The sequence below is a fragment of the Salmo trutta genome, chromosome 26 (assembly GCF_901001165.1).
Source record: "Salmo trutta chromosome 26, fSalTru1.1, whole genome shotgun sequence".
Lineage (NCBI taxonomy): Eukaryota > Metazoa > Chordata > Actinopteri > Salmoniformes > Salmonidae > Salmo > Salmo trutta.
This window is the reverse complement of record NC_042982.1, coordinates 42,250,111-42,277,318: the sequence shown is the minus strand read 5'-3', so window position 1 is coordinate 42,277,318 and position 27,208 is coordinate 42,250,111. Positions and strand designations below refer to the sequence as shown.

At 43.8% G+C, this 27,208-nt stretch overlaps 1 protein-coding gene across 2 annotated transcripts in view; it reads right to left on the bottom strand.

Annotated features, from left to right (window-relative positions):
- The window catches only part of usp32 (ubiquitin specific peptidase 32), a 99,754-nt gene that overhangs the window by 68,171 nt on the left and 4,375 nt on the right, over positions 1-27,208 (bottom strand). For both annotated transcript variants that reach the window (XM_029715987.1, XM_029715988.1), the window contains exon 2: positions 4,069-4,196. In XM_029715987.1, coding sequence (XP_029571847.1) covers positions 4,069-4,196 — 128 coding nt within the window. The remainder of the gene's footprint in view (positions 1-4,068; positions 4,197-27,208) is intronic.

Here is a 27,208-nt window from a genome sequence, read left to right as displayed (position 1 = left end):
TTCCAGTTCTCTGCTGCCAATGACTTGAAAGAATTTAAAAAAATGATATATATATATAATTTTTTTAACTCACTGAAGTTGGAGACTTATCTCCCTCACTAACGTGAAGCATCGGCTGTCAGAGCAGCTTACCGATCGATCGCTGCAGCTGTACACAGCCCATCTGTAAATAGCCCATCCAACCAACTACCTACCTACCTCATCCCCATATTTGTTTTTGGTTTTTTTCCCTGCTCTTTCGCACACCAGTATTTCCAATTGCACATCTATCACTCCAGTGTTAATTGCTAAATTGTAATTACTTCGCCACTATGGCCTATTTATTGTCTTACCTCCATACTTCACTTCACCATGACCTTTTATTGCCTTTACCTCCCTTATCTCACATCATTTGCTCACGTTGTATATAGTCTTATTTCTTATTTTTTTCTACTGCATCATTGATTGTATGTTGTTTTACTCCATGTGTAACTCTGTGTTTTTGTATGTTGTCGAACTGCTTTGCTTTATCTTGGCCAGGTCGCAATTGTAAATGAGAACTTGTTCTCAACTTGCCTACCTGGTTAAATAAAGGTGAAATAAAAAAAATTAACAAATTAAATTTGTACACACTGTATACAGATTTTTCTATTGTGTTATTGACTGTACGTTTGTTTATCCCATGTGTAACTCTGTTGTTGTTTTTGTCGCACTGCTTTACTTTATCTTGGCCAGGTCGCAGTTGTAAATGAGAACTTGTTCTCAACTAGCCTACCTGGTTAAATAAAAGGTTAAATAAAATAATAAAAAAATTAAAATAAAATGATTAGATTCACAACATTTGGATTACCAGGGAAAGGATGCCAAACATTAACAACGATGTATGACGAGATCCTGATGATGATGATGATGTGTATGGTAATGTATGGCCTGACTGTGTGTTAATCACAGTGACGGAGTGGCCCCTAGCCGGGCCCTGCTGTCAGACCTAGTGATGGACATAGCTGGAGGGTCTCCTAATGCCACTGGCACAAGATTAACAGCCCTGGCCGGAGTCTGCTGCCTAACGGACCCGACCACTACCACTACACTCCTTAGTTAAACATTCAACACACAGCCTTTTTGAGCAGCTAGGTATAAAATGTCCCACTTTCTCTGAAATCACACGTTGTTGTGGGAAGCAGACATGTAAAAAATAAAACTAGCGAAGGACGGGGTTCAGGCACCACTCAGTATAATAGAAGCTCCTCCATTGAACCTCTCTGTCTACTACCATCGTACAGCTGAGGCCCTTTAAAATCTCAGAGTGAATCTGACTTGCTGCTGTCTCGCTGGTAAAAAAAAGTCAAATATAAAAATGTCTGCCTTCCTGCCTGTTTGAACACTATAGCTATGTCCCAAATGGCACCCTATTCCCTATGGGTCCTGGTCAAAAGTAGTACACTATAACAAGGGAATATGGTGCCATTTAGGATGCAGACTGTGCCTATCTATAGACTCTGCTGGGAAGACGTGACGTTTTAAATCCTCCTGTAGTAAAGCTGCCAGCACAACCTTCTACTAGCCTATTGATTAACAATCAAGCAGGAGAGACCAAGTGCCCTTTTCAATCCAAGTCAATACCCAGGTTTCCTGGGCCAGCTGTTTTCAATCCAAGTCAATACCCAGGTTTCCTGGGCCAGCTGTTTTCAATCCAAGTCAATACCTAGGTTTCCTGGGCCAGCTGTTTTCAATCCAAGTCAATACCCAGGTTTCCTGGGCCAGCTGTTTTCAATCCAAGTCAATACCCAGGTTTCCTGGGCCAGCTGGAGAGCATGTTGGTATTAACGCGTTTTATTTTTAGACTTTTAAAAGCTGCAATATGTAAAGAAAAACAAAAAAACGAATTCACAGCAGTTTATTTGGTACAATGATTATCTAGACTATACATTGCTTGTGTTGCCACAAACTGAAATTAGTAGCACTATTCACATTTTTTGCAACGAGGAAATGGCAGAGCGATTTCTGCATATTGCACTTTTAACTTTGATTTCTTGTTGCTGAGTATGCTGAGCTAAACGTGTATTTTTTGCAGATCTAAAAAGGTCTTTGATTGAATGTCGCCAAGAGTGTTTCCATGGAATGACACACACCAAGCCCTAAGGGCTGGGTTACTATTGTGAACACAGGCCAAGGATTTTATTTCACTTCCTCAAACAATGTCCACCGCAGAACAGGCCTACGTCAGTCAGCCTTGATGACCCAGTCACTGACTTTGTCACACACACACACACACACACACACACACACACACACACACACACACACACACACACACACACACACACACACACACACACACACACACACACACACACACACACACACACACACACACACACACACACAATTAGTGTTTAGTCACTGATAAAGTCAGTCAGGTAGCATCTGTGTGTTTGCGTGTGCGTGTGTGCGCGCGCATGTTTGCGTTTAGCACGTGCTTTCATGCGTGTGCTTTCGTGCGTGTGTAATTGGGAATAGTCCTTTGACAGTATATGGGTAGTTCCTCCTTCAGCCTAACTGGACAGAAACCAGAGCAGGAAGAGAGAGCCTCTGATTGGAAAGTGGAACTAGAAATATTTAACAACCAACTAGGGAAAAGCATTAAACCAGCTAGCTACAGTATGAACTGGAATAGTCTAAAACGACTTTATATCACGAGTCACTGAGGTCACCCTAACACAGCTACAATGGGCTGCATCCCAAATGGCACCCTATTCCCTATATAGTGAACTACTGTATAGGGAATAGGGTGCCATTTGGGATGCACTCAAATGACTGAGGGTCAATCTCGATAGGCTGAAAGCATGACCACTCCGAGTTGAAGAAGCCTCAATGAATGGATCTAGGACCCAATGTCATCTAATGTCAACCCAATGTTATGTCATGTCATGTCATCTCATGCCAATGTAATGTCATGCAGATGCTTGTAAAGGAAACACAGGGGACATGTTGATGCCCATGTCTAAGGGATATGATCCATCTCTGTCTTTCTAATGAGCTCATTCTTTCTTTAGGCCATTTAAATAGAGAATAGGGTGCCATTTGGAATAGGGCGCCATTTCATAGGGCGCCATTTCATAGGGAATAGGGTGCCCATTTATAGGGAATAGGGCGCCATTTCATAGGGAATAGGGTGCCCATTTATAGGGAATAGGGCGCCATTTATAGGGAATAGGGCGCCATTTATAGGGAATAGGGCGCCATTTATAGGGAATATGGTGCCATTTCATAGGGAATAGGGTGCCATTTCATAGGGAACAGGCTGCCATTTCATAGGGAACAGGCTGCCATTTCATAGATAATAGGGTGCCATTTCATAGATAATAGGGTGCCATTTCATAGGGTGCCATTTCATAGATAATAGGGTGCCATTTCATAGATAATAGGGTGCCATTTCATAGATAATAGGGTTCCATTTATAGATAATAGGGTTCCATTTATAGATAATAGGGTGCCATTTCATAGATAATAGGGTGCCATTTCATAGGGAATAGGGTTCCAGTTAATAGATAATAGGGTTCCAGTTAATAGATAATAGGGTTCCAGTTAATAGATAATAGGGTTCCAGTTAATAGATAATAGGGTTCCAGTTAATAGATAATAGGGTTCCAGTTAATAGGGAATAGGGTTCCAGTTAATAGGGAATAGGGTTCCATTTATAGAGAATAGGGTTCCATTTGGAACACAACCCCAGACTCCTGGTTTAGTAACCCTTATTACAGGGGGACTCAGACAGCACTTCTGGTTTCCATCATTCCCCTCTAAATCAAATCAAAGTTTATTTGTCACAGGCTCTAACCAACAGAGCAAAAAAGGTATTAGGTGAACAATAGGCAAGTAAATAAATAAAAACAACAGTGAAAAAGACAGTGAAAAAAAAACAGTCGCGAGGCTATATACACACACACACACACACACACACACACACACACACACACACACACACACACACACACACACACACACACACACACCGGTTAGTCGGGCTGATTGCGGTAGTATGTACATGTAAATATGGTTACGGTGTGTCTATGTTCTGGTTCTTACCTCTGCAACCTTCGGAGGGACTCCGTCTCCCAGTACTTCTCTGTAGAAGCACTGTTGGGCCATGTAGTAGGACAGGCCGCTGGTCCTCTTAAAGGCATCCTTCAGCCGCTTCAACTCCACATCAGTTACTACAGAGAGCGGGAAGGAGAGAGAGCAGGGGAGAGGGGAAGAAGAAATTAGAGGGTGAAATAATATCAGGCAAAAGACAAAGGTGTCCTGAGCCAATTAACATCAGGCTAACGACAAAGGTGTCCTGAGCCAATTAACATCAGGCTAAAGACAAAGGTGTCCTGAGCCAATTAACATCAGGCTAAAGACAAAGGTGTCCTGAGCCAATTAACATCAGGCTAAAGACAAAGGTGTCCTGAGCCAATTAACATCAGGCTAAAGACAAAGGTGTCCTGAGCCAATTAACAACAGGCTAAAGACAAAGGTGTCCTGAGCCAATTAACAACAGGCTAAAGACAAAGGTGTCCTAAACTAAAGGGGAATTTGGGGAGAGTAAGTTGATCTTATTGGTGTCATGGGCAGCATCCCAAATGGATCCCCATTCCCTAGTGCATGACAGTTGACCAAAGTCCTAGGGAACAGGGTGCCATTTGGGATGTAGATTCTGTCTACAGGCAACTTTTGCCCAGAGCAGCCAGCAGCGCAGTCCAGGTCTGCTGAGCCCAGTCAGCCAGCAGCACAGTCCAGGTCTGCTGAGCCCAGTCAGCCAGCAGCACAGTCCAGGTCTGCTGAGCCCAGTCAGCCAGCAGCACAGTCCAGGTCTGCTGAGCCCAGTCAGCCAGCAGCGCAGTCCAGGTCTGCTGAGCCCAGTCAGCCAGCAGCACAGTCCAGGTCTGCTGAGCCCAGTCAGCCAGCAGCGCAGTCCAGGTCTGCTGAGCCCAGTCAGCCAGCAGCACAGTCCAGGTCTGCTGAGCCCAGTCAGCCAGCAGCACAGTCCAGGTCTGCTGAGCCCAGAGCAGCCAGCAGCACAGTCCAGGTCTGCTGAGCCCAGTCAGCCAGCAGCACAGTCCAGGTCTGCTGAGCCCAGAGCAGCCAGCAGCGCAGTCCAGGTCTGCTGAGCCCAGTCAGACAGCAGCAACACTGACACTGCAGGTCATCAATACTTCTCCTGCTCCCTTCTACCTGCTAGGTTGTTACGACAGTGGAGTTATGAGTGCAGGGGCAGCGGCACTCACTGCTCTCACACACACACACACACACACACACACACACACACACACACACACAAGGTTTCCGTTAGGACAACGTGACCTGCAAGATTTTTAATTTACCGGATATTTGAGAAATGTACCTGACATCCCAAATTGGGTGCATAAAGCATTAAGGCTAACACACACGGTGCTCCAAATCACATGACTGTTATTCATTTGAACACAAATTAATATTAGCCTGTAATGTTGTGATAAAATAAAGTAGAACGATGTTCATATACCATCAGACAGGTTTTATTGAAAAGCAAAACATTGTCAGTTTTATCTTCATCCCTGCTATAAATCATAAATTAATATAATTTTTTTTTTTAAATACATTTTTTTTTAACCTAGAACAAGTCGCCTACACTGTAATAAAACACATATTTGTATAATATAATTAGCGAACGACCTATCCTAAAGGCTATTTGTATAAACATTTTAATTAATGAATAACAAAAAACAGCAGTTATCAAATACAAATCTAGGCCTCTCTAATGTAATTTAGCCTAGGCATGAACATTTTAATTAGGCCTAATAAATAACACAATATGGCTGTCTACAAACACCAGGGCCAGCCGGTCATGGCTAGAAGGGATCCAGCCAGGGGAGGCAGGTAGCCTAGTGGTTAGAGTGAATCCCCGAGCTGACAAGGTAGAAATCTGTTGTTCTGCCCCCGAACAAGGCAGTTAACCCACTGTTCCCTGGTAGACCGTCATTGAAAATAAGAATTTGTTCATAACTGACTTGGTTAAATAAAAGGTAAAAAAAAGAGATCCAGTCAAACACCTGGGCTGGCCAGTCATGGCTAGAAGGGATACAGCTTTTGTAAAATGAATGTCAAATTTGACTTTAGATAGGAGAATTAAAGTAACAGGTTAGGAAAAGGGGGAGGTTAGGGTTAGCTATAATGCTAAAAAAAATATATATATAACTTTTGACGTTAATTTGACAAAAGATGGATCTCTTCTAGCCATGACCAGGCCGGCCCGCCACACTCCCGCTGTGATTCAGCACCACAGCAGTGGGAAGAGGACGGCCACACAATGAAGAAATTATAAAACTCGTGGTAGGACAATCAAATTCGATAAGTAAATAAAACAAAATTCATTGAGGCTGGTTCATTGAGACAAGGATTATTTTTTACAATGCTCCTGTGAAACAAGGCCTGTGCCAACGCATTTAACGCTGGTTTCCAAAGATCAAAATATTTCACTATTTTTCCCGTTATACTGAATGATGTTCATAGATTTGATGTTTATTGTAATTTGAACTAATTGTGGTGGGGTCATGACTCGTTTCATGTGTGATATACGTGGCTTATTGATGACCGTGCGGTTTCCTACTGTAGAAACCCTTGTGGCTCAGTTGGTGGAGCATGGTGTTTGCAATGCCAGGGTTGTGGGTTCGATTCCCACGGGGGACCAGTATGGAAAATAAATTGTATTAAATGTATGCATTCACTACTGTAAGTCGCTCTGGATAAGAGCGTCTGCTAAATGACTAAAATGTAAAATGTAAATGTAGACAGGTGTGTGTAAACATTGTAACTCTCCGATGTGAATAGTTGGCAACAATGTTTTGTTTCCAAGTGCATCTGAATAAAGCTCAATTGAAATGCAATTGCACATGATACACATCATAACTTATCAATCCATTCCAAATCTTTATACTACACATGACACAGGGGCTGAATATGTTGAGCTTGCCTAGGACGACGGCAGAACTGCTAAGAACTGGGCCTGACGAACACAAATCATTTGCTTCTAATTGGCCAGCTCAAAAAAAGAAGTGAGCCGCTGCTGTTAGGAAGTCAAAACTCCTTGGAACAGCTTGATGCACGTCTTTGTCCTCAAGAAGAAGGAGCCATCTTGAGGCTGTCTTTACTCTGTTTTGGAGGAAGAATCCCCTCTCTGCTGGCACACTGGAAACGGGGATAAGCAACACAATCTTCAACAATTTAGCCCAGTCGGGGTACACTTAGCTGAAGCCCCTTATAAAAAGGACCACGCGTCTTTAACGTGAGTAAAACAAGAAACACTAATTTCCAAGCTGCTTGAGGATTTAATACCCTATGAAGTATATTAGCCTTCGAAGCACATTGACTGGTATTTCCATCAATTCATTAAAAGCATTATTTTGCAATGGAATTCTTTTTTTCCCCTTCTACTTCCTGGCAACAATTTTATTCATGTTGGGTAACTGTAGTAACCTAGTTACCAATCACCTCTCTCCCCTAGGAAGGTACTGTAGTAACCTAGTTACCAATCACCTCTCTCCCCTAGGAAGGGACTGTAGTAACCTAGTTACCAATCACCTCTCTCCCCTAGGAAGGTACTGTAGTAACCTAGTAACCAATCACCTCTCTCCCCTAGGAAGGGACTGTAGTAACCTAGTTACCAACCACCTCTCTCCCCTAGGAAGGTACTGTAGTAACCTAGTTACCAATCACCTCTCTCCCCTAGGAAGGGACTGTAGTAACCTAGTTACCAATCACCTCTCTCCCCTAGGAAGGGACTGTAGTAACCTAGTTACCAACCACCTCTCTCCCCTAGGAAGGGACTGTAGTAACCTAGTTACCAATCACCTCTCTCCCCTAGGAAGGGACTGTAGTAACCTAGTTACCAATCACCTCTCTCCCCTAGGAAGGGACTGTAGTAACCTAGTTACCAATCACCTCTCTCCCCTAGGAAGGGACTGTAGTAACCTAGTTACCAATCACCTCTCTCCCCTAGGAAGGTACTGTAGTAACCTAGTAACCAATCACCTCTCTCCCCTAGGAAGGGACTGTAGTAACCTAGTTACCAACCACCTCTCTCCCCTAGGAAGGGACTGTACTAACCTGGTTACCAATCACCTCTCTCCCCTAGGAAGGGACTGTAGTAACCTAGTTACCAACCACCTCTCTCCCCTAGGAAGGGACTGTAGTAACCTAGTTACCAATCACCTCTCTCCCCTAGGAAGGGACTGTACTAACCTAGTTACCAATCACCTTTCTCCACTAGGAAGGGACTGTACTAACCTAGTAACCAATCACCTCTCTCCCCTAGGAAGGGACTGTAGTAACCTAGTTACCAATCACCTCTCTCCCCTAGGAAGGGACTGTAGTAACCTAGTTACCAATCACCTCTCTCCCCTAGGAAGGGACTGTAATAACCTAGTTACCAATCACCTCTCTCCCCTAGGAAGGGACTGTAGTAACCTAGTTACCAATCACCTCTCTCCCCTAGGAAGGGACTGTAGTAACCTAGTTACCAATCACCTCTCTCCCCTAGGAAGGGAATGTAGTAACCTAGTTACCAATCACCTCTCTCCCCTAGGAAGGGACTGTAGTAACCTAGTAACCAATCACCTCTCTCCCCTAGGAAGGGACTGTAGTAACCTAGTTACCAATCACCTCTCTCCCCTAGGAAGGGACTGTAGTAACCTAGTTACCAATCACCTCTCTCCCCTAGGAAGGGACTGTAGTAACCTAGTTACCAACTACCTCTCTCCCCTAGGAAGGTACTGTAGTAACCTAGTAACAAACCACCTCTCTGCCCTAGTTACCAACCACCTCTCTCCCCTAGGAAGGGACTGTAGTAACCTAGTTACCAACCACCTTTCTCCCCTAGGAAGGTACTGTAGTAACCTAGTTACCAATCACCTCTCTCCACTAGCAGGTACTGTAGTAACCTAGTTACCAACCACCTCTCTCCCCTAGGAAGGGACTGTAGTAACCTAGTTACAAACCACCTCTCTCCCTGCTTCAGTTCCTATCCCTGCTCATAGAACAGTCCATTACAAAATACATTAGCCTGTCACACCATCAGTGGGGTTAAACCCCCACTCACACCGGGTCAAGGCTGTGTGTGTGTGTGTGTGTGTGTGTGTGTGTGTGTGTGTGTGTGTGTGTCCAAAGGCTACAGTGCTGTGGCTGCATCCACAGGGCGTCTCGGTCTACATCAGCACTCTTACTGCGAGACGTTCTGTGGATACCGGCCCCGACGCACACAGAGCTGGTGATGCCTAGGTCTGGCTCTGCTGTGCTTTGTGGATACAGGCCCTGATGCACACAGAGCTGGTAATGCCTAGGTCTGGCTCTGCTGTGCTTTGTGGATACAGGCCCCGACGCACACAGAGCTGGTGATGCCTAGGTCTGGCTCTGCTGTGCTTTGTGGATACAGGCCCCGACGCACACAGAGCTGGTGATGCCTAGGTCTGGCTCTGCTGTGCTTTGTGGATACAGGCCCTGATGCACACAGAGCTGGTAATGCCTAGGTCTGGCTCTGCTGTGCTTTGTGGATACAGGCCCCGACGCACACAGAGCTGGTGATGCCTAGGTCTGGCTCTGCTGTGCTTTGTGGATACAGGCCCCGACGCACACAGAGCTGGTGATGCCTAGGTCTGGCTCTGCTGTGCTTTGTGGATACAGGCCCTGATGCACACAGAGCTGGTAATGCCTAGGTCTGGCTCTGCTGTGCTTTGTGGATACCGGCCCCGACGCACACAGAGCTGGAGATGCCTAGCAACACAGACTGATTGTTTATGCTAGAAATACAAGGAGGTGCCTCCACCTAGTCAGGTGTTTCTGTGAATTGTACGTGTTTGCAGCTGCAACACCCAGTGTGGTGAGATATATATATATATTTTACACATTTATTTAACTAGGTAAGTCAGTTAAGAAGAAATTCTTATTTTCAATGACGGCCTACCAGGGAACAGTGGGTTAACTGCCTTGTTCAGGTGCAGAACGACAGATTTGTACCTTGTCAGCTTAGGGATTCGAAATTGCAACCTTTCGGTTACTAGTCCAACGCTCTAACCACTAGGCTACCTACCGCCCCCGAATAAATCTAGTTGGAGCTTTTCTCGGAGTCCACCAGGATTATTGTACCAGACAGTTGCAGTATGAAAGCCCACAGCAGGGTGGTGCTGCAGTATGAAAGCCCACAGCAGGGTGGTGCTGCAGTATGAAAGCCCACAGCAGGGTGGTGCTGCAGTATGAAAGCCCACAGCAGGGTGGTGCTGCAGTATGAAAGCCCACAGCAGGGTGGTGCTGCAGTATGAAAGCCTACAGCAGGGTTGTGTTGCAGTATGAAAGCCCACAGCAGGGTGGTGCTGCAGTATGAAAGCCCACAGCAGGGTGGTGCTGCAGTATGAAAGCCCACAGCAGGGTTGTGTTCCAGTATGAAAGCCTACAGCAGGGTTGTGTTCCAGTATGAAAGCCTACAGCAGGGTTGTGTTCCAGTATGAAAGCCCACAGCAGGGTTGTGTTCCAGTATGAAAGCCTACAGCAGGGTTGTGTTCCAGTATGAAAGCCCACAGCAGGGTTGTGTTCCAGTATGAAAGCCTACAGCAGGGTTGTGTTCCAGTATGAAAGCCTACAGCAGGGTTGTGTTCCAGTATGAAAGCCCACAGCAGGGTTGTGTTCCAGTATGAAAGCCTACAGCAGGGTTGTGTTCCAGTATGAAAGCCTACAGCAGGGTTGTGTTCCAGTATGAAAGCCTACAGCAGGGTTGTGTTCCAGTATGAAAGCCTACAGCAGGGTTGTGTTCCAGTATGAAAGCCTACAGCAGGGTGGTGCTGCAGTATGAAAGCCTACAGCATACCTCCCTCAGCTGTGAATCGGTTCTTAGGCCACTGCCTTCTTTTAGAAAGCCTGGGGCAGATGTGTGGAAAATAATACCAGCATCGTCTCCCTCTCTCCATCTCCCACTCTTCCCGAGTCCTCCAGGGTGGTCAGGGGTCAATTAAACTAGGCTTATTTGCATATATTCCCACAGACAAGCGCAGTCTCAGCATATTCCCATCCGAGCCCCTATAGTAGACGACCTGCTGCTGTAGAAGGATGTGGTTATTAAAACACATGCAAAAAAAAAGAAAAAAAGAGGAGAGATAGGGTAAAATGTCTTGCTCGCTCACTCGTTTGCTTTGGGTACGGCGGGGAATTGAATTATGGGAATCACTTAGGCGACTGATTAGTGTTTTCTCCATTAGGTGAAAAAAAAAGAAAAAGAATCAAAATAAAAAATAAATAAAAAATCAGCAGCCTCAAAGTAAAAGAGATGATTATAAATCTGGGACTGGAAGGAGGAAAAGCGTGTGGCTCATTAAAAATGGGTAGATGGGTGAGTGTGACCCAGTGTTGAGGCGCGGTAGGAAGTGGCTCTTCTTGTAGGTTGAAATGCAATAAAAACAAAAGCTAAAAGAACAGAATCATGTGTAGAATACCTTTATCAAAAGACATAGGCTAGTCCTGAAATAGATCTAGCCTAACCTATTCTAAAGCCATGGTCCTGGAATACCTCTGGCCTAACCTATACTAAAGCCATGGTCCTGGAATACCTCTGGCCTAACCTATACTAAAGCCATGGTCCTGGAATACATCTGGCCTAACCTATTCTAAAGCCATGGTCCTGGAATACCTCTGGCCTAACCTATACTAAAGCCATGGTCCTGGAATACCTCTGGCCTAACCTATACTAAAGCCATGGTCCTGGAATACCTCTGGCCTAACCTATACTAAAGCCATGGTCCTGGAATACATCTAGCCTAACCTATACTAAAGCCATGGTCCTGGAATACCTCTGGCCTAACCTATTCTAAAGCCATGGTCCTGGAATACATCTGGCCTAACCTATACTAAAGCCATGGTCCTGGAATACATCTGGCCTAACCTATTCTAAAGCCATGGTCCTGAAATACATCTAGCCTAACCTATACTAAAGCCATGGTCCTGGAATACATCTGGCCTAACCTATTCTAAAGCCATGGTCCTGGAATACATCTAGCCTAACCTATACTAAAGCCATGGTCCTGAAATACATCTAGCCTAACCTATTCTAAAGCCATGGTCCTGGAATACATCTGGCCTAACCTATACTAAAGCCATGGTCCTGGAATACATCTGGCCTAACCTATACTAAAGCCATGGTCCTGGAATACATCTAGCCTAACCTATACTAAAGCCATGGTCCTGGAATACATCTGGCCTAACCTATTCTAAAGCCATGGTCCTGGAATACATCTGGCCTAACCTATACTAAAGCCATGGTCCTGGAATACATCTGGCCTAACCTATACTAAAGCCATGGTCCTGGAATACATCTGGCCTAACCTATACTAAAGCCATGGTCCTGGAATACATCTAGCCTAACCTATACTAAAGCCATGGTCCTGGAATACATCTAGCCTAAAGCCATGGTCCTGGAATACATCTGGCCTAACCTATACTAAAGCCATGGTCCTGGAATACATCTGGCCTAACCTATACTAAAGCCATGGTCCTGGAATACATCTGGCCTAACCTATACTAAAGCCATGGTCCTGGAATACATCTGGCCTAACCTATACTAAAGCCATGGTCCTGGAATACATCTAGCCTAACCTATACTAAAGCCATGGTCCTGGAATACATCTAGCCTAACCTATTCTAAAGCCATGGTCCTGGAATACATCTGGCCTAACCTATACTAAAGCCACGGTCCTGGAATACATCTAGCCTAACCTATACTAAAGCCATAGTCCTGGAATACATCTGGCCTAACCTATACTAAAGCCATGGTCCTGGAATACATCTGGCCTAACCTATACTAAAGCCATGGTCCTGGAATACATCTAGCCTAAAGCCATAGTCCTGGAATACATCTAGCCTAAAGCCATAGTCCTGGAATACATCTAGCCTAAAGCCATAGTCCTGGAATACATCTAGCCTAAAGCCATGGTCCTGAAATACATCTGGCCTAACCTATACTAAAGCCATGGTCCTGGAATACATCTGGCCTAACCTATACTAAAGCCATGGTCCTGGAATACATCTGGCCTAACCTATACTAAAGCCATGGTCCTGGAATACATCTGGCCTAACCTATACTAAAGCCATGGTCCTGGAATACATCTAGCCTAACCTATACTAAAGCCATGGTCCTGGAATACATCTAGCCTAAAGCCATGGTCCTGGAATACATCTGGCCTAACCTATACTAAAGCCATGGTCCTGGAATACATCTAGCCTAACCTATACTAAAGCCATGGTCCTGGAATACATCTAGCCTAACCTATACTAAAGCCATGGTCCTGGAATACATCTAGCCTAACCTATACTAAAGCCATGGTCCTGGAATACTGGTAGTATTGCAGGCTGTTTTTGTCTTCTCTGCTGACAAGTGACAGTATAATCTAAGGAATGTGTTAAAAGCAGAGGATTTCAGCGGTGTCAAAAGCTTTCCTATAACACGTGGTGGAAAGTCATTTGAACTGGTTTGAAGAGCACAACACACAGAGAGAGAGAGAGAGAGAGAGAGAGAGAGAGAGAGAGAGAGAGAGAGAGAGAGAGAGAGAGAGAGAGAGAGAGAGAGAGAGAGAAAGAGAGACAGAGAGACAGAGAGAGAGACACAGAGAGAGACACAGAGAGAGAGGGAGAGAGAGAGAGAGAGAGAGAGAGACACAGAGACACAGAGAGAGAGAGAGAGAGACTCTTGAAAGTACAGCACTTTGAAATGACAGCCGCAGAAAAATCACCTGGCTGCTTCAGCCTTCAACATTCTTTCAATTATGCCATCTTCTCTCGGGAAGCTGAAGGATAGACATCTTAAGAGGAAAGGGCTGGGGATTGGGGTTGTTTGGGATTCTACCGCGCTGCTCTAGCATTTTACTAGCAACCACGTATCAAACACTTATCTAGAATTTTGTCCGTCTTGAATTCTGAGGAGAAACTTAATTTTTTTTTTTTTTTTACACTGTCCAAATGCTCATTCAGGTCACCGCTAGTGGCCTCTGGCTATGTGTGTGTGTGTGTGTGTGTGTGTGTGTGTGTGTGTGTGTGTGTGTGTGTGTGTGTGTGTGTGTGTGTGTGTGTGTGTGTGTGTGTGTGTGTGTGTCATATATAACCATGGATCCAGAGGTCCAGTCACGTTTAAGAGCTCATCATCTTGCCTGTATTCAGAGCACTTTTACCCCGCTAAACCTCAGGCCATGGGCTCGCTGCTCGCTCAAAACTTAACAACGACATAGATTTTAATGAATGGACATCCCAGCATAGCCGGTGCCAGACACACCAGTTAGATCCATGGCAACGCAGTCAATCACGATGAAGTAGTGCAGTGCCCGTCGCTAAGGGGGGGGGGACTGGAACAAGGCAGGACATGTAACTACTATGTTTAGTTCAATGATTAGGCTACGCCCCAACCAAGCTTTGTTTCCCCCCCCCCCTTACCGCCTTGAATTGGACATTTTGGTAAGTTAAGGGTATTGCTTTTGTGCATTCTGTATATGAAAACAATTGGAATCCCCATCTCTCTCTCTCTCCATAGTAACTAACTGACCCAGGAACCGCCTAACAAACACTTGTCTAGAATTCATGACATTACTCTAACTGTCAGATAGGGCCGTAATGGATTTAACACCAATGACTTTGCTAAATAATAGTAAAATGGTTGCAGATAGAGGAAAACAAAAGAGGTTCACGTTGTGGCTAACACTAGTTGTATTGTTGCGATGCTGTGACGTAAATGGTTGTATTCTTGGACACTAGGCCACATTAACTGCAGTGGACCAGTGGGCCACCATTCAGCACTGGAGGAACAATGGACCTGATTCTCCTCCCACCCAACAAAAAAAACATGCGCCGTGGACAACTGACATACACATCAAATCAGTCACATACATGTGTTTAGCAGATGTTATTGGTCACATACATGTGTTTAGCAGATGTTATTGGTCACATACATGTGTTTAGCAGATGTTATTGGTCACCAACATGTGTTTAGCAGATGTTATTGGTCACATACATGTGTTTAGCAGATGTTATTGGTCACCAACATGTGTTTAGCAGATGTTATTGGTCACATACATGTGTTTAGCAGATGTTATTGGTCACATACATGTGTTTAGCAGATGTTATTGGTCACCAACATGTGTTTAGCAGATGTTATTGGTCACATACATGTGTTTAGCAGATGTTATTGGTCACCAACATGTGTTTAGCAGATGTTATTGGTCACATACATGTGTTTAGCAGATGTTATTGGTCACATACATGTGTTTAGCAGATGTTATTGGTCACATACATGTGTTTTCAGCAGATGTTATTGGTCACATACATGTGTTTAGCAGATGTTATTGCGGGTGTAGCGAAATGCTTGTGTTACTAGTTCCGACAGTTTAGCAATATCTAACAGGTAATATCTAATAATTCCACAACAAATACCTAATACACACACATCTAAGTAAAGGAATGGAAGTGAGAATATATAAATATATGGACGAGCGATGTCAGAGCGGCATAGACTAAGATACAGTAGAATAGTATAGAATACAGTGTATACATATGAGATTAGTAATGCCAGCAGCATACCACCCTGCATACAACTACTGGCTTTAACCAGCAGCCTACCACCCTGCATCCCACTACTGGCTTTAACCAGGAAGCAGCATACCACCCTGCATACCACTGCTGGCTTGCTTCTGAAGCTAAGCAGGGTTGGTCCTGGTCGGTCCCTGGATGGGAGACCAGATGCTGCTGGAAGTGGTGTTGGAGGGCCAGTAGGAGGCACTCTTTCCTCTGGTCTAAAATAAAAAAAAATATCCCAATTCCCCAGGGCAGTGATTGGGGACATTGCCCAGTGAAGGGTGCTGTCTTTCGGATGGGATGTTAAACAGGTGTCCTGACTCTGAGGTCATTAAAGATCCCATGTCACTTATCATAGAGTAGGGGTGTTAATCCTGGTGTCCTGGCTAAATTCCCAATCTGGCCCTCATACCATCATGGTCACCTAATCATCCCCAGTTTACAATTGGCTCATTCATCCCCAGTAACTATTCCCCAGGTCATTGCTGTAAATGAGAACGTGTTCTCAGTCAACTTACCTGGTAAAATAACGGATAAATAAATAAAAATATGTAAACATTGTTAAAGTGACTAGGGATCCATTTATTAAAGTGGGCAACGATTTCAAGTCTGTATGTATGTATGTAGGCAGCAGCTTCTCGGTGCTAGTGATGGCTATTTAAGTCTGATGGCCTTGAGATAGCTGTTCACCCACGACTGCATGGCCACGCAGTCGTGGGTGAACAGGGAGTACAGGAGGGGGCTGAGCACGCACCTTTGTGGGGACCGTGCTGTGGATCAGCGAAGTGGAGATGTTATTTCCTACCTTCGTCACCTGTGGGCGGCCCGTCAGGAAGTCCAGGACCCAATTGCACAGGGAGGGGATCAGACCCAGGGCCTCAAGCTTAATGATGAGCTTGGAGGGTACTATGGTGTTGAATGCTGAGCTAGAGTCAATGAACAGCATTCTTACATAGGTATTCCTCTTCTGCAGATGGGATAAGGCAGTGTGCAGTGTGATGGCGATGCATCGTCTGTGGACCTATTGGGGCGGTAAGCATATTGAAGTGGGTCTAGGGTGTCAGGTAAGGTGGAGGTGATATGATCCTTGACTAGTCTCTCAAAGTGAGGACAGCAGACTGGGATAGGGAGAGACTGAATATGTCCGTAAACACACCAGCCAGCTGGTCTGCTCATGCTCTGAGGACGTGGCTAGGGATGCCGTCTGGGCGGGCAGCCTTGCGAGGGTTAACACGTTTAAATGTCTTACTCACGTTGGCCACGGAGGAGGAGAGCCCACAGTCCTTGGTAGCAGGCCACGTCGGTGGCACTGTGTTATCCTCAATGCGGGCAAAGAACGTGTTTAGCTTGTCCAGAAGCAAGACATCAGTGGCTTTCCTTTTGTAGTCTGTGATTGTCTGTAGACCCTGCCACATACTTCTCGTGTCTGAGCCACTGAATTGCGACTCCACTTTGTCTCTATACTGACAATTTGCCTGTTTGATTGCTTTGCGGAGGGAATGACTACTCTGTTTGTATTCAGCCATATTCCCAGTCACCATGCCCTGGTTAAATGCGGTGGTTCACGCTTTCAGTTTTTGCGCAAATGCTGCCATCTATCCACGGTTTCCAGTTAGGGTAGGTTTTAATAGTCACAGTGGGTACAACATCTCCTATACACTTCTTGTTGAAATCAGTAACCGTCTCAGTGTACACATCAATATTATTCTCAGAAGCTATCCCAGTCCACGTGATCAAAACAATCTTGAAGCGTGGATTCTGTCAGACCAGTGTTGAATAGTCCTTAGCACGAGTACTTAACTGTTTGAGTTAATGCCTATAGGAAGGGAGGAGCAAAATGGAGTTGTGGTCAGATTTGCCAAAAGGAGGGCGTGGGAAGACCTTGTATAAATCCCGGAAGTTGGAGTAGCAATGGTCGAGTGTTTTTCCAGCGCGAGCACTACAGTCGATATGCTGACAGAATTTAGGCAGTGGTTTCCTCAAATGCGCTTTGTTAAAATCCCCAGCTACAATAAACGCAGCCTCAGGATATATGGTTTCCAGTTTGCATAAAGTCCAGTGAAGTTCCTTGAGGGCCGTCGTGGTATCGGCTTGAGGGACACACACAGTGACAGCTTTGCACACTCTTGGCATTCTCTCAACCAGCTTCATGAGGTAGTCACCTGGAATCAATTTCAATTAACAGGTGTGTCTTGTTAAAAGTTAATTTGTGGAATATTTCCTTCTTAATGCGTTTGTGACAATCAGTTGTGTTGTGACAAGGTAGCGTTGGTACACAGAAGATAGCCCTATTTGGTAAAAAACCAAGTCCATATTATGGCAAGAACAGCTCAAATAAGCAAAGAGAAACAACAGTCCATCATTACTTTAAGACATGAATGTCAGTCAATCTGGAAAATTTCCTAAGAACTTTGAACATTTCTTCAAGTGCAGTTGCAAAAACCATCAAGCGCTATGATGAAACTGGCTCTCATGAGGATCGCCACAGGAAAGGAAGACCCAGAGTTACCTCTGCTGCAGAGGATAAGTTCATTAGAGTTACCAGCCACAGAAATTTGCAATTAACTGCACCTCAGATTGCAGCCCAAATAAACACTTCAGATTTCAAGTAACAGACACATCAACTTCAACTGTTCAGAGGAGACTGCAACAATTCGACCATGAAGGCCAGATTCCCGCAAAGAAATCACTACTAAAAGGACACCAATAAGAAGACTTGCTTGGGCCAAGAAACACATTAGACCGGTAAAAATCTGTCCTTTAGTCTGATGAGTCCAAATTTGAGATGTTTGGTTCCAACCGAAGTGTCTTTGTGAAACGCAGAGTAGGTGAACTGATGATCTCAGCATGTGTGATTCCCACGTGAAGCATGGAGGAGGAGGTGTGCTTTGCTGGTGACACCGTCAGTGATTTATTTACAATTCAAGGCACACTTAACCAGTACTGCTACCACAGCATTCTGCAGCGATACATCATCCCATCTGGTTTGCGCTTAGTGGGTCTATCATTTTATTTTCCCCCAATAAGACAATGACCCAAAACACACCTCCAGGCTATGTAAGGGCAATTTGACCAAGAAGGAGACAGATGGAGTGCTGCATCAGATGACCTGGCCTCCACAATCACCCAACCTCAACCCAATTGAAATGGTTTGGGATGAGTTGGACCGCAGAGTGAAGGAAAAGCACCCAACAAGTGCTCAGCATATGTGGGAACTCCTTCAAGACGGTTTTAAAAGCATTCCAGGTGACTACCTCATGAAGCTGGTTGAGAGAATGCCAAGCGTGTGCAAATCTGTCATTAAGACAAAGGGGGACTACTTTGAAAAATCTCAAATATCACAGGCCTGTCTGCTGAGAGGGAGAGTGACATGGCATGGGGCTGGCTGGCTGCATCCTGAAATATCACAGGCTTGTCTGCTGAGAGGGAGAGTGACATGGCATGGGGCTGGCTGGCTGCATCCTGAAATATCACAGGCTTGTCTGCTGAGAGGGAGAGTGACATGGCATGGGGCTGGCTGGCTGCATCCTGAAATATCACAGGCTTGTCTGCTGAGAGGGAGAGTGACATGGCATGGGGCTGGCTGGCTGCATCCTGAAATATCACAGGCCTGTCTGCTGAGAGGGAGAGTGACATGGCATGGGGCTGGAGCCGGAGCTGAAAAACCAAACCTGTAGTGTAGGGGCTGATCCCATTTGGTCGACTGTTTGGTCGATAAACCAACAGCCTATCGAGATTTCTTTAGTCGAGCAGTAGAAAAAAAACATTATTTCTTTATCGTGGTGTACACGACACCCGTTTGATTTGTGCCTGTGTGAGTGGACTGATTCATTGTGGAGGCCATGAGGATGGCACAGTCCATCACTAAGACATCTGCTACTGAAACTGTATATGGTTATATTTAGTAAGGAAAAAATGGTACAACACTAATAAAACTATTATTTTTATAACAAATACGCTTTCTCTCGTGTTGGATAGTGGTCGCTGTCCACGCTTCTGAAACATCAGTGCGCTGTTGAATTGCCACCTTTTCCTAGACCATGTTGCTATGTGCATAATAGCAAAGTTAACCAGCATATTGGTGTTGAGAACAATGCGGCGGAGGTGGCGGCAGAGTTAGGAGAGGAGAAAACAGCCCTCGTCTTAGTTGTCTAAGAAAAGTGAGGAGCGAGGAAACCAACTTAAAAAGTTAAGGTATAGCGGGGCAGTATTTTAATTTTCGGATGAAAAGCGTGCCCAGAGTAAACTGCCTAATACTCGGTGCCCAGAGTCAAATATTTGCATATTATTAGTAGATTTGGATAGAAAACTCTGAAGTTTCTAAAACTGTTTGAATGATGTCTGTGAGTATAACAGAACTCATATGGCAGGCAAAAACCTGAGAAAAATCCAACCAGGAAGTTGGAAATCTGAGAATTGTAGTTCTTCTTTTGAATCCCTATCGAAACTACAGTGTCTGTGGGGTCACGTTGCACTTCCTAAGGCTTCCATTGGCTGTCAACAGCCTTTAGAAACGTGTTTCATCCTTCTCCTGTTACTGGGCATAAAATAGGAGCTCAGTCAATGAGTGGACTGCCTGAGGACAAAGGACTTGGTGATGCGCGAGCCCGCCAGCGCGCCCTTCCTTTTTCTTCTTGAATGAATGCGCTATTGTCCGGTTGGAATATTATCGACGTTATATGTTAAAAAGACCCTAAGGATTGATTGTAAACAACGTTTGACATGTTTCTACAAACGGTAATGGAACTATTTGACTTTGTCTCTGGTACTGCGCTCGCGCGTTATGCCTTTGGATAGTGATCTGAACGCACAAACAAAACGGATGTATTTGGACATAAATATGGAGTATTTCGAACAAAAATAACATTTCTTGTGGAAGTAGGAGTCCTGGTAGTGCATTCTGACGAAGATCAGCAAAGGTAAGAGAATATTTATAATACTAATTCTGAGTTTAGTTGACCCCAGAACTTGGTGGGTATCTGTATAGCTTGCTTTGATGGCTGAGCTATGTACTCAGAATATTGAAAAATGTGCTTTCTCCGTAAAGCTATTTTAAAATCTGACACAGCGGTTGCATTAAGGAGAAGTATATCTATAATTCTGTCAATAACTGTTGTAAATTTTATCAACATTTATGATGAGTATTTTTGTAAATTGATGTGCACATTCACTGGAAGTTTTGGTGGGAATACATTTTCTGAACATCACACGCCAATGTAAAAATGGGGGTTTTGGATATAAATATGAACTTTATCGAACAAAACATACATGTATTGTGTAACATGAAGTCCTATGAGTGCCATCTGATGAAGATCAAAGGTTAGTGAATATTTTAGCTGTATTTTTGGTTTTTGTGATGCATGTCCTTGCTTGGAAAATGGCTGTGTGGTTTTTCTTGTGAAGTTTATGTCCTAACATAATCTAATTTTATGCTTTCGCCGTAAAGCCTTTTCGAAATCGGACAATGTGGTTAGATTAAAGAGAAGTTTCTTTAAAATGGTGTAAAATAGTTGATTGTTTGAGAAAATGAAATTGAGATATTTGCTGTTTTGTATTTCTCGCCATGCTATTTCACTGGCTGTTGAATAGTGTGTCCCGCAGGTGGGACGGTCACGTCCCACCTACCCCATAGAAGTTAAATTAGGTCTATAATCAATAACCAAACTGTTAAAATGTGCCTGGCTTTATAAATCTTCTATCTATAAATAAACAGAAGACAGACAGATCCTGCTTCTGTTGCCTTTCAGTGTTTGTTTAGTAGCCTACTGATTCCGTGAGCTCTAAATTCCGTGAGCTCTAAGCCTCACACAACATGTTGGATAAACTATTCAGCTGTTTTTAAATCTTTACTGTAATAAAAGGCTTTACACTATTTTCCATTAGACCAGCCTCACTGGTATTATTTACAATGTATTTACTGTTGTTTACACTGATTCAAATTGCCAAAATGGGTACATGTTTCACATAAAGAGAGCCAGGGTCGAGGGAACAGGGAATGTTTTTCCTAAACAAAATGAGGGATTTTGGTAAGATAACTTTTTAGTCAGAAATGGCTGTAATTATGTTACATCTTAAGAAAACACAGAGACAGCAGGATAAACACTTGATGTTCTGTGGCGGTCGCAGCAGCGGGGAGGAGAGAGAACGACAACGGGTTCTAGTCACAGTCACTCACAGTTTTTTTTAAAAATAAAACACAGAGCCGCAAGTCTGAGCCCGGCACAATCAAAAACGGTCGGACTCCGTCTAGTCATTTTTGTGTCTTAATTATTTCAAAACAATTTGCAGCATCAGACAAGCTTAGTGCATATAGGTGATTCGATAAAAAAAAAAAAAAGAAGAAAAACACATAGGATGTGTCTATATATGGAAAAATACACGTTTAAAAAAAGTCGACCAATCGATTGGTCGAAAGAACAGATGACTCTTGGTCGACCAAGATTTATTTTAGTCCCTACTGTAGTGACTGCCTGGCTGCATGCAAATACACAGTTCACACAAGTTCAAGAGAGAACTGACTTTAGGCAGCACTCCAGGAAGAGAGACAGGGACTAAGGCAAGACTGGCCCGTTGATTTGATCCTTATCCATGATTTCCAATGCTTTCTCAATGGGAGTCGTGCGTTGAAATACAATTTCACAGACAACAAAAAAAAGTTTAAATGAGTTGAACTTTTGACGGGCCGACAGATACAGTTGACGTGGGAGGTTTACATACACTTAGGTTGGAGTCATTAAAACTTGTTTTTCCAACCACTCCACAAATTTCTTGTTAACAAACTATAGTTTTGGCAAGTCAGTTAAGACATCTACTTTGTGCATGACAAGTCATTTTTCCAACAATTGTTTACAGACAGATTATTTCACTTATAATTCACTGTATCACAATTCCAGTGGGTCAGAAGTTTACATTCACTAAGTTGACTGTGCCTTTAAACAGCTTGAAAAATTCCAGAAAATGATGTCATGGCTTTAGAAGCTTCTGATAGGCTAATTGACATCATTTGAGTCAATTGGAGGTGTACCTGTAGATGTATTTCAAGGACTACCTTCAAACTCAGTGCCTCTTTGCTTGACATCATGGGAAAATCAAAAGAAAGAAATAAGCCAAGACCTCAACAACAACAAAAAATTGTAGACCTACACAAGCCTGGTTCATCGTTGGGAGCAATTTCCAAACGCCTGAAGGTACCACACGTTCATCTGTACATACAATAGTACGCAAGTATAAACACCATGGGACCACGCAGCCGTCATACCATTCAGGAAGGAGACGCGTTCTGTCTCCTAGAGATGAACATACTTGGGTGTGAAAAGTGCAAATCAATCCCAGAACAACAGCAAAGGACCTTGTGAAGATGCTGGAGGAAACAGGTACAAAAGTATCTATATCCGCAGTAAAACGAGTCCTATATCGACATAACCAGAAAGGCCGCTCAGCAAGGAAGAAGCCACTGCTCCAAAACCGCCATAAAAAAAGCCAGACTATGGTTTGCAATTTTACATGAGAACAAAGATCGTACTTTTTGGAGAAATGTCTTCTGGTCTGATGAAACAAAAATAGAACTGTTTGGCCATAATGACCATCGTTATGTTTGGAACACCATCACACCCGTGAAGCACAGGGGTGGCAGCATCATGTTGTGGGGGGGCTTTGCTGCAGGAGGGACTGGTGCACTTCACAAAATAGATGGCATCATGAGGACGGGAAATTATGTGGATATAGTGAAGCAACATCTCAAGACATCAGTCAGGAAGTTAACACTTGGTCACAAATGGGTCTTCCAAATGGACAATGACCCCACGCATACTTCCAAAGTTGTGGCAAAATGGCTTAAGGACAACAAAGTCAAGGTATTGGAGTGGCCATCACAAAGCCCTGACCTCAATCCTATAGATAATTTGTGGGCAGAACAAAGCGTGTGTGCGAACAAGGAGGCCTACAAACCTGACTCAGTTACACCAGCTCTGTCAGGAGGAATGGGCCAACATTCACCCAACTTATTGTGGGAAGCTTGTGGAAGGCTACTCGAAACATTTGACCCAAGTTATACAATTTAAAGGCAATGCTACCAAATACTAATTGAGTGTATATAAACTTCTGATCCACTGGGAATGTGATGAAAGAAATACAAGCTGAAATAAATCATTCTCTCTACTATTATTCTGACATTTCACATTCTTAAAATAAAGTGGTGATCCTAACTGACCTAAGACAGGGAATTTTTACTAGGATTAAATTCAGGAATTGTGAAAAACTGAGTTTAAATATATTTGGCTAAGGTGTATGTAAACTTCCGGTAAACCAATTAGAAAAGAGAGCATTTTATACATCACACACTGACCAAAATTAATCCATTCTAATTTGGTGTCTGTTCTCCACGGATCAGTCTGGCCTTGCCCTTAGACTAGTGAATGAGTAGCCTAGTTGGCCAGTGGTTAACTATGGGTACATTAACAACAACAAATAGCCTAAACTAACAGCTGGACTGTATGACTAATAAACTGATATCAAGGCACCTCTTAATAATGCTATCAGGCTGCTATGCAAAGAAAACTGACATTCATCTAACCAGAAACATCACCGGTGTTTCCATCCTAATGTCGGTTTCTCTGGAACACTTTGCGGTCACCCTAAGGGAAATGTGAATAACCCAAAACCACAAGTAGGAGTCATCAGATAGGGCAGACCAGAGGCAATACAAGGTGTAAATGCAAAGCACTGCCTGGCAGGCTGAGTGCAGTTATCCATCGAAGAACAGAACAAGAGAAGCTAGAAAGAGACGGAAGGAGAGGTCTGACCGCTGCAGCTCCCAGCCAGTTCCACCGCTAGCTACTGCATGACACATTCCCTCTCTCAGACCCCTGCTCAGACTGCACCTAGAAGACAACACACGGTTCATGGCGTACACTGATCGGGTCTGTGGATGTGATACCCACTGGTTGCACTCAAGGGTGCAGTTGTGTTTTGTCACGTTGCGCCAATTCGAATCTGGTATTAGGATATACTCAAACCATGCAACTTAGTTTTGCAATGATTATTTAATTCATAAATAGAATGATAGTACAAATGGAAAATATGTTGTTCGTATATATATACGGTCTCGCTGTGACACCACGCAGGGCAGACAGAGAAGAGAGCGTCACATCCTATTGTTCTCTCTTATATACTCTGACAGAGAGAGTTCCCGCTCAATGCTGGCCTGTCAGAGGGAGGAGGAGCGTGGTTTAAACTTGCTCATCCTAACGTCGGCGTGCAGGCTGGTCCCAGCCTCGTGACGCACTTCCTGTCGCCGGGTGTAGTTCTTGTCTTCAGCCGTTGACTTATCCGTAGTTTATATACTTAATATTGTAGCATAGCTTCCCCGGTATATTATATAGGTTATGCAAACAAATAGCCAGTTCAACCCTAACAGTATTAAAAAAAGGTGCTATATCCAAGTGTACAGTTGCTGATTGGACATGATGACTCAACGTAGCTTTTGGCAGAGGCCTACACACAGTCCCTGCAGAAAACCATCATCATCATCATCATCATCCTCCTACGTTGCCACAGAGTTTGCTTAGACATGCAAAAGTTGCACAGACCCAGCTGCTCCCGTCTCTGCTCCTTGCGTAAGCTTTTTAGAAACGGAAAATGAAGGTCTGTCTGTCTCTCTATTACGGAGGTGCCGTATGAGATAAGCATTAAAATACGACCAATTGATTTCCCCTCGTGTTTTCTTCTGTACGTCAAGGTTGATTCCACACAATGATTATCATTTACACAATTCCTGACTGATGCCAGGGGACGCTGCCTGGGTGCTATGGGTGGGCTGGTCTCCCCTCTGCTCTGGTTACCACAAGGCCAGTGTGACTCATATCTACAGTAGTCGGTCAACTCATAAAGTCACCTCCGTCACCTCCTTATCAACATCAGTGTTCAGTACCTACAGTACAGCAAGGTGCTTCTCACAATAAAACTGCCAGCCCTTGAGCTGCTACATACAGTTGAAGTCAGAAGTTTACATACACTTAGGTTGGAGTCATTAAAACTAGTTTTTCATCCACTCCACAAATTTCTTGTTAACAAACTATAGTTTTGGCAAGTCGGTTAGGACATCTACTTTGTGCATGACACAAGTCATTTTTCCAACAACTGTTTACAGACAGATTATTTCACTTATAATTCACTGTATGACAATTCCAGTGGGTCAGAAGTTTACATACACTAAGTTGACTGTGCCTTTAAACAGCTTGAAAAATTCCAGAAAATGATGTCATGGCTTTAGAAGCTTCTGATAGGTTAATTGACATCATTTGAGTCAATTAGAGGTGTACCTGTGGATGTATTTCAAGGACTACCTTCAAACTCAGTGTCTCTTTGATTTTCCCATGATGTCAATCGAAAGAAATCAGCCAAGACCAAAAATAAAAATAAACATCCACAAGTCTGGTTCATCCTTGGGAGCAATTTCCAAACACCTGAAGGTACCACGTTCATCTGTACAAACAATAGTACGCAAGTATAAACACCATGGGACCACGCAGCCGTCATTCTGCTCAGGAAGGAGACGCGTTTTGTCTCCTAGAGATGAACGTACTTTGGTGTGAAAAGTGCAAATCAATCCAAGAACAAACAGCAAAGGACCTTGTGAAGATGCTGGAGGAAACAGGTACAAAAGTATCTACATCCACAGTAAAACAAGTCATATATCGACATAACCTGAAAGGCCGCTGAGGAAGGAAGCTCCAAAACCGCCATAAAAAAAGCCAGACTACGGTTTCCAACTGCACATGGGGACAAAGATCGTACTTTTTGGAGAAATTTCCTCTGGTCTGATGAAACAAAAATAGAACTGTGTGGCCATAATGACCATCGTTATGTTTGGAGGAAAAAGGGGTGGTTGCAAGCCAAAGAACACCATCCAAACCGTGAAGCACGGGGGGGGCAGCATCATGTTGTGGGGGTGCTTTGCTGCAGGAGGGACTGGTGAACTTCACAAAATAGATGGCATCATGAGGCAGGAAAATTATGTGGATATATTGAAGCAACATCTCAAGACATCAGTCAGGAAGTTAAAGCTTGGTCGCAAATGGGTCTTCCAAATGGACAATGACCCCAAGCATACTTCCAAAGTTGTGGCAAAATGGCATAAGGACAACAAAGTCAAGGTATTGGAGTGGCCATCACAAAGCCTTGACCTCAATCCTGTAGAAAATTTGTGGGCAGAACTGAAAAAGCGTGTGCGAGCAAGGAGGCCTGCGAACCTGACTCAGTTACTCCAGCTCTGTCAGGAGGAATGGGCCAAAATCCACCCAATTTATTGTGGGAAGATTGTGGAAGGCTACCCGAAACGTTTGACCCAAGTTAAACAATTTAAAGGCAATGCTACCAAATACTAATTGAGTGTATGTAAACTTCTGACCCACTGGGAATGTGATGAAAGAAATAAAAGCGGAAATAAATCATTCTCTCTACTATTATTCTGACATTTCACCTTCTTAAAATAAAGTGGTGATCCTAACTGACCTAAGACTGATTAAATGTCAGGAATTGTGAAAAATGTAGTTTAAATGTATTTGGCTAAGGTGTATGTAAACTTCCGACTTCAACTGTAAATGACAACAAC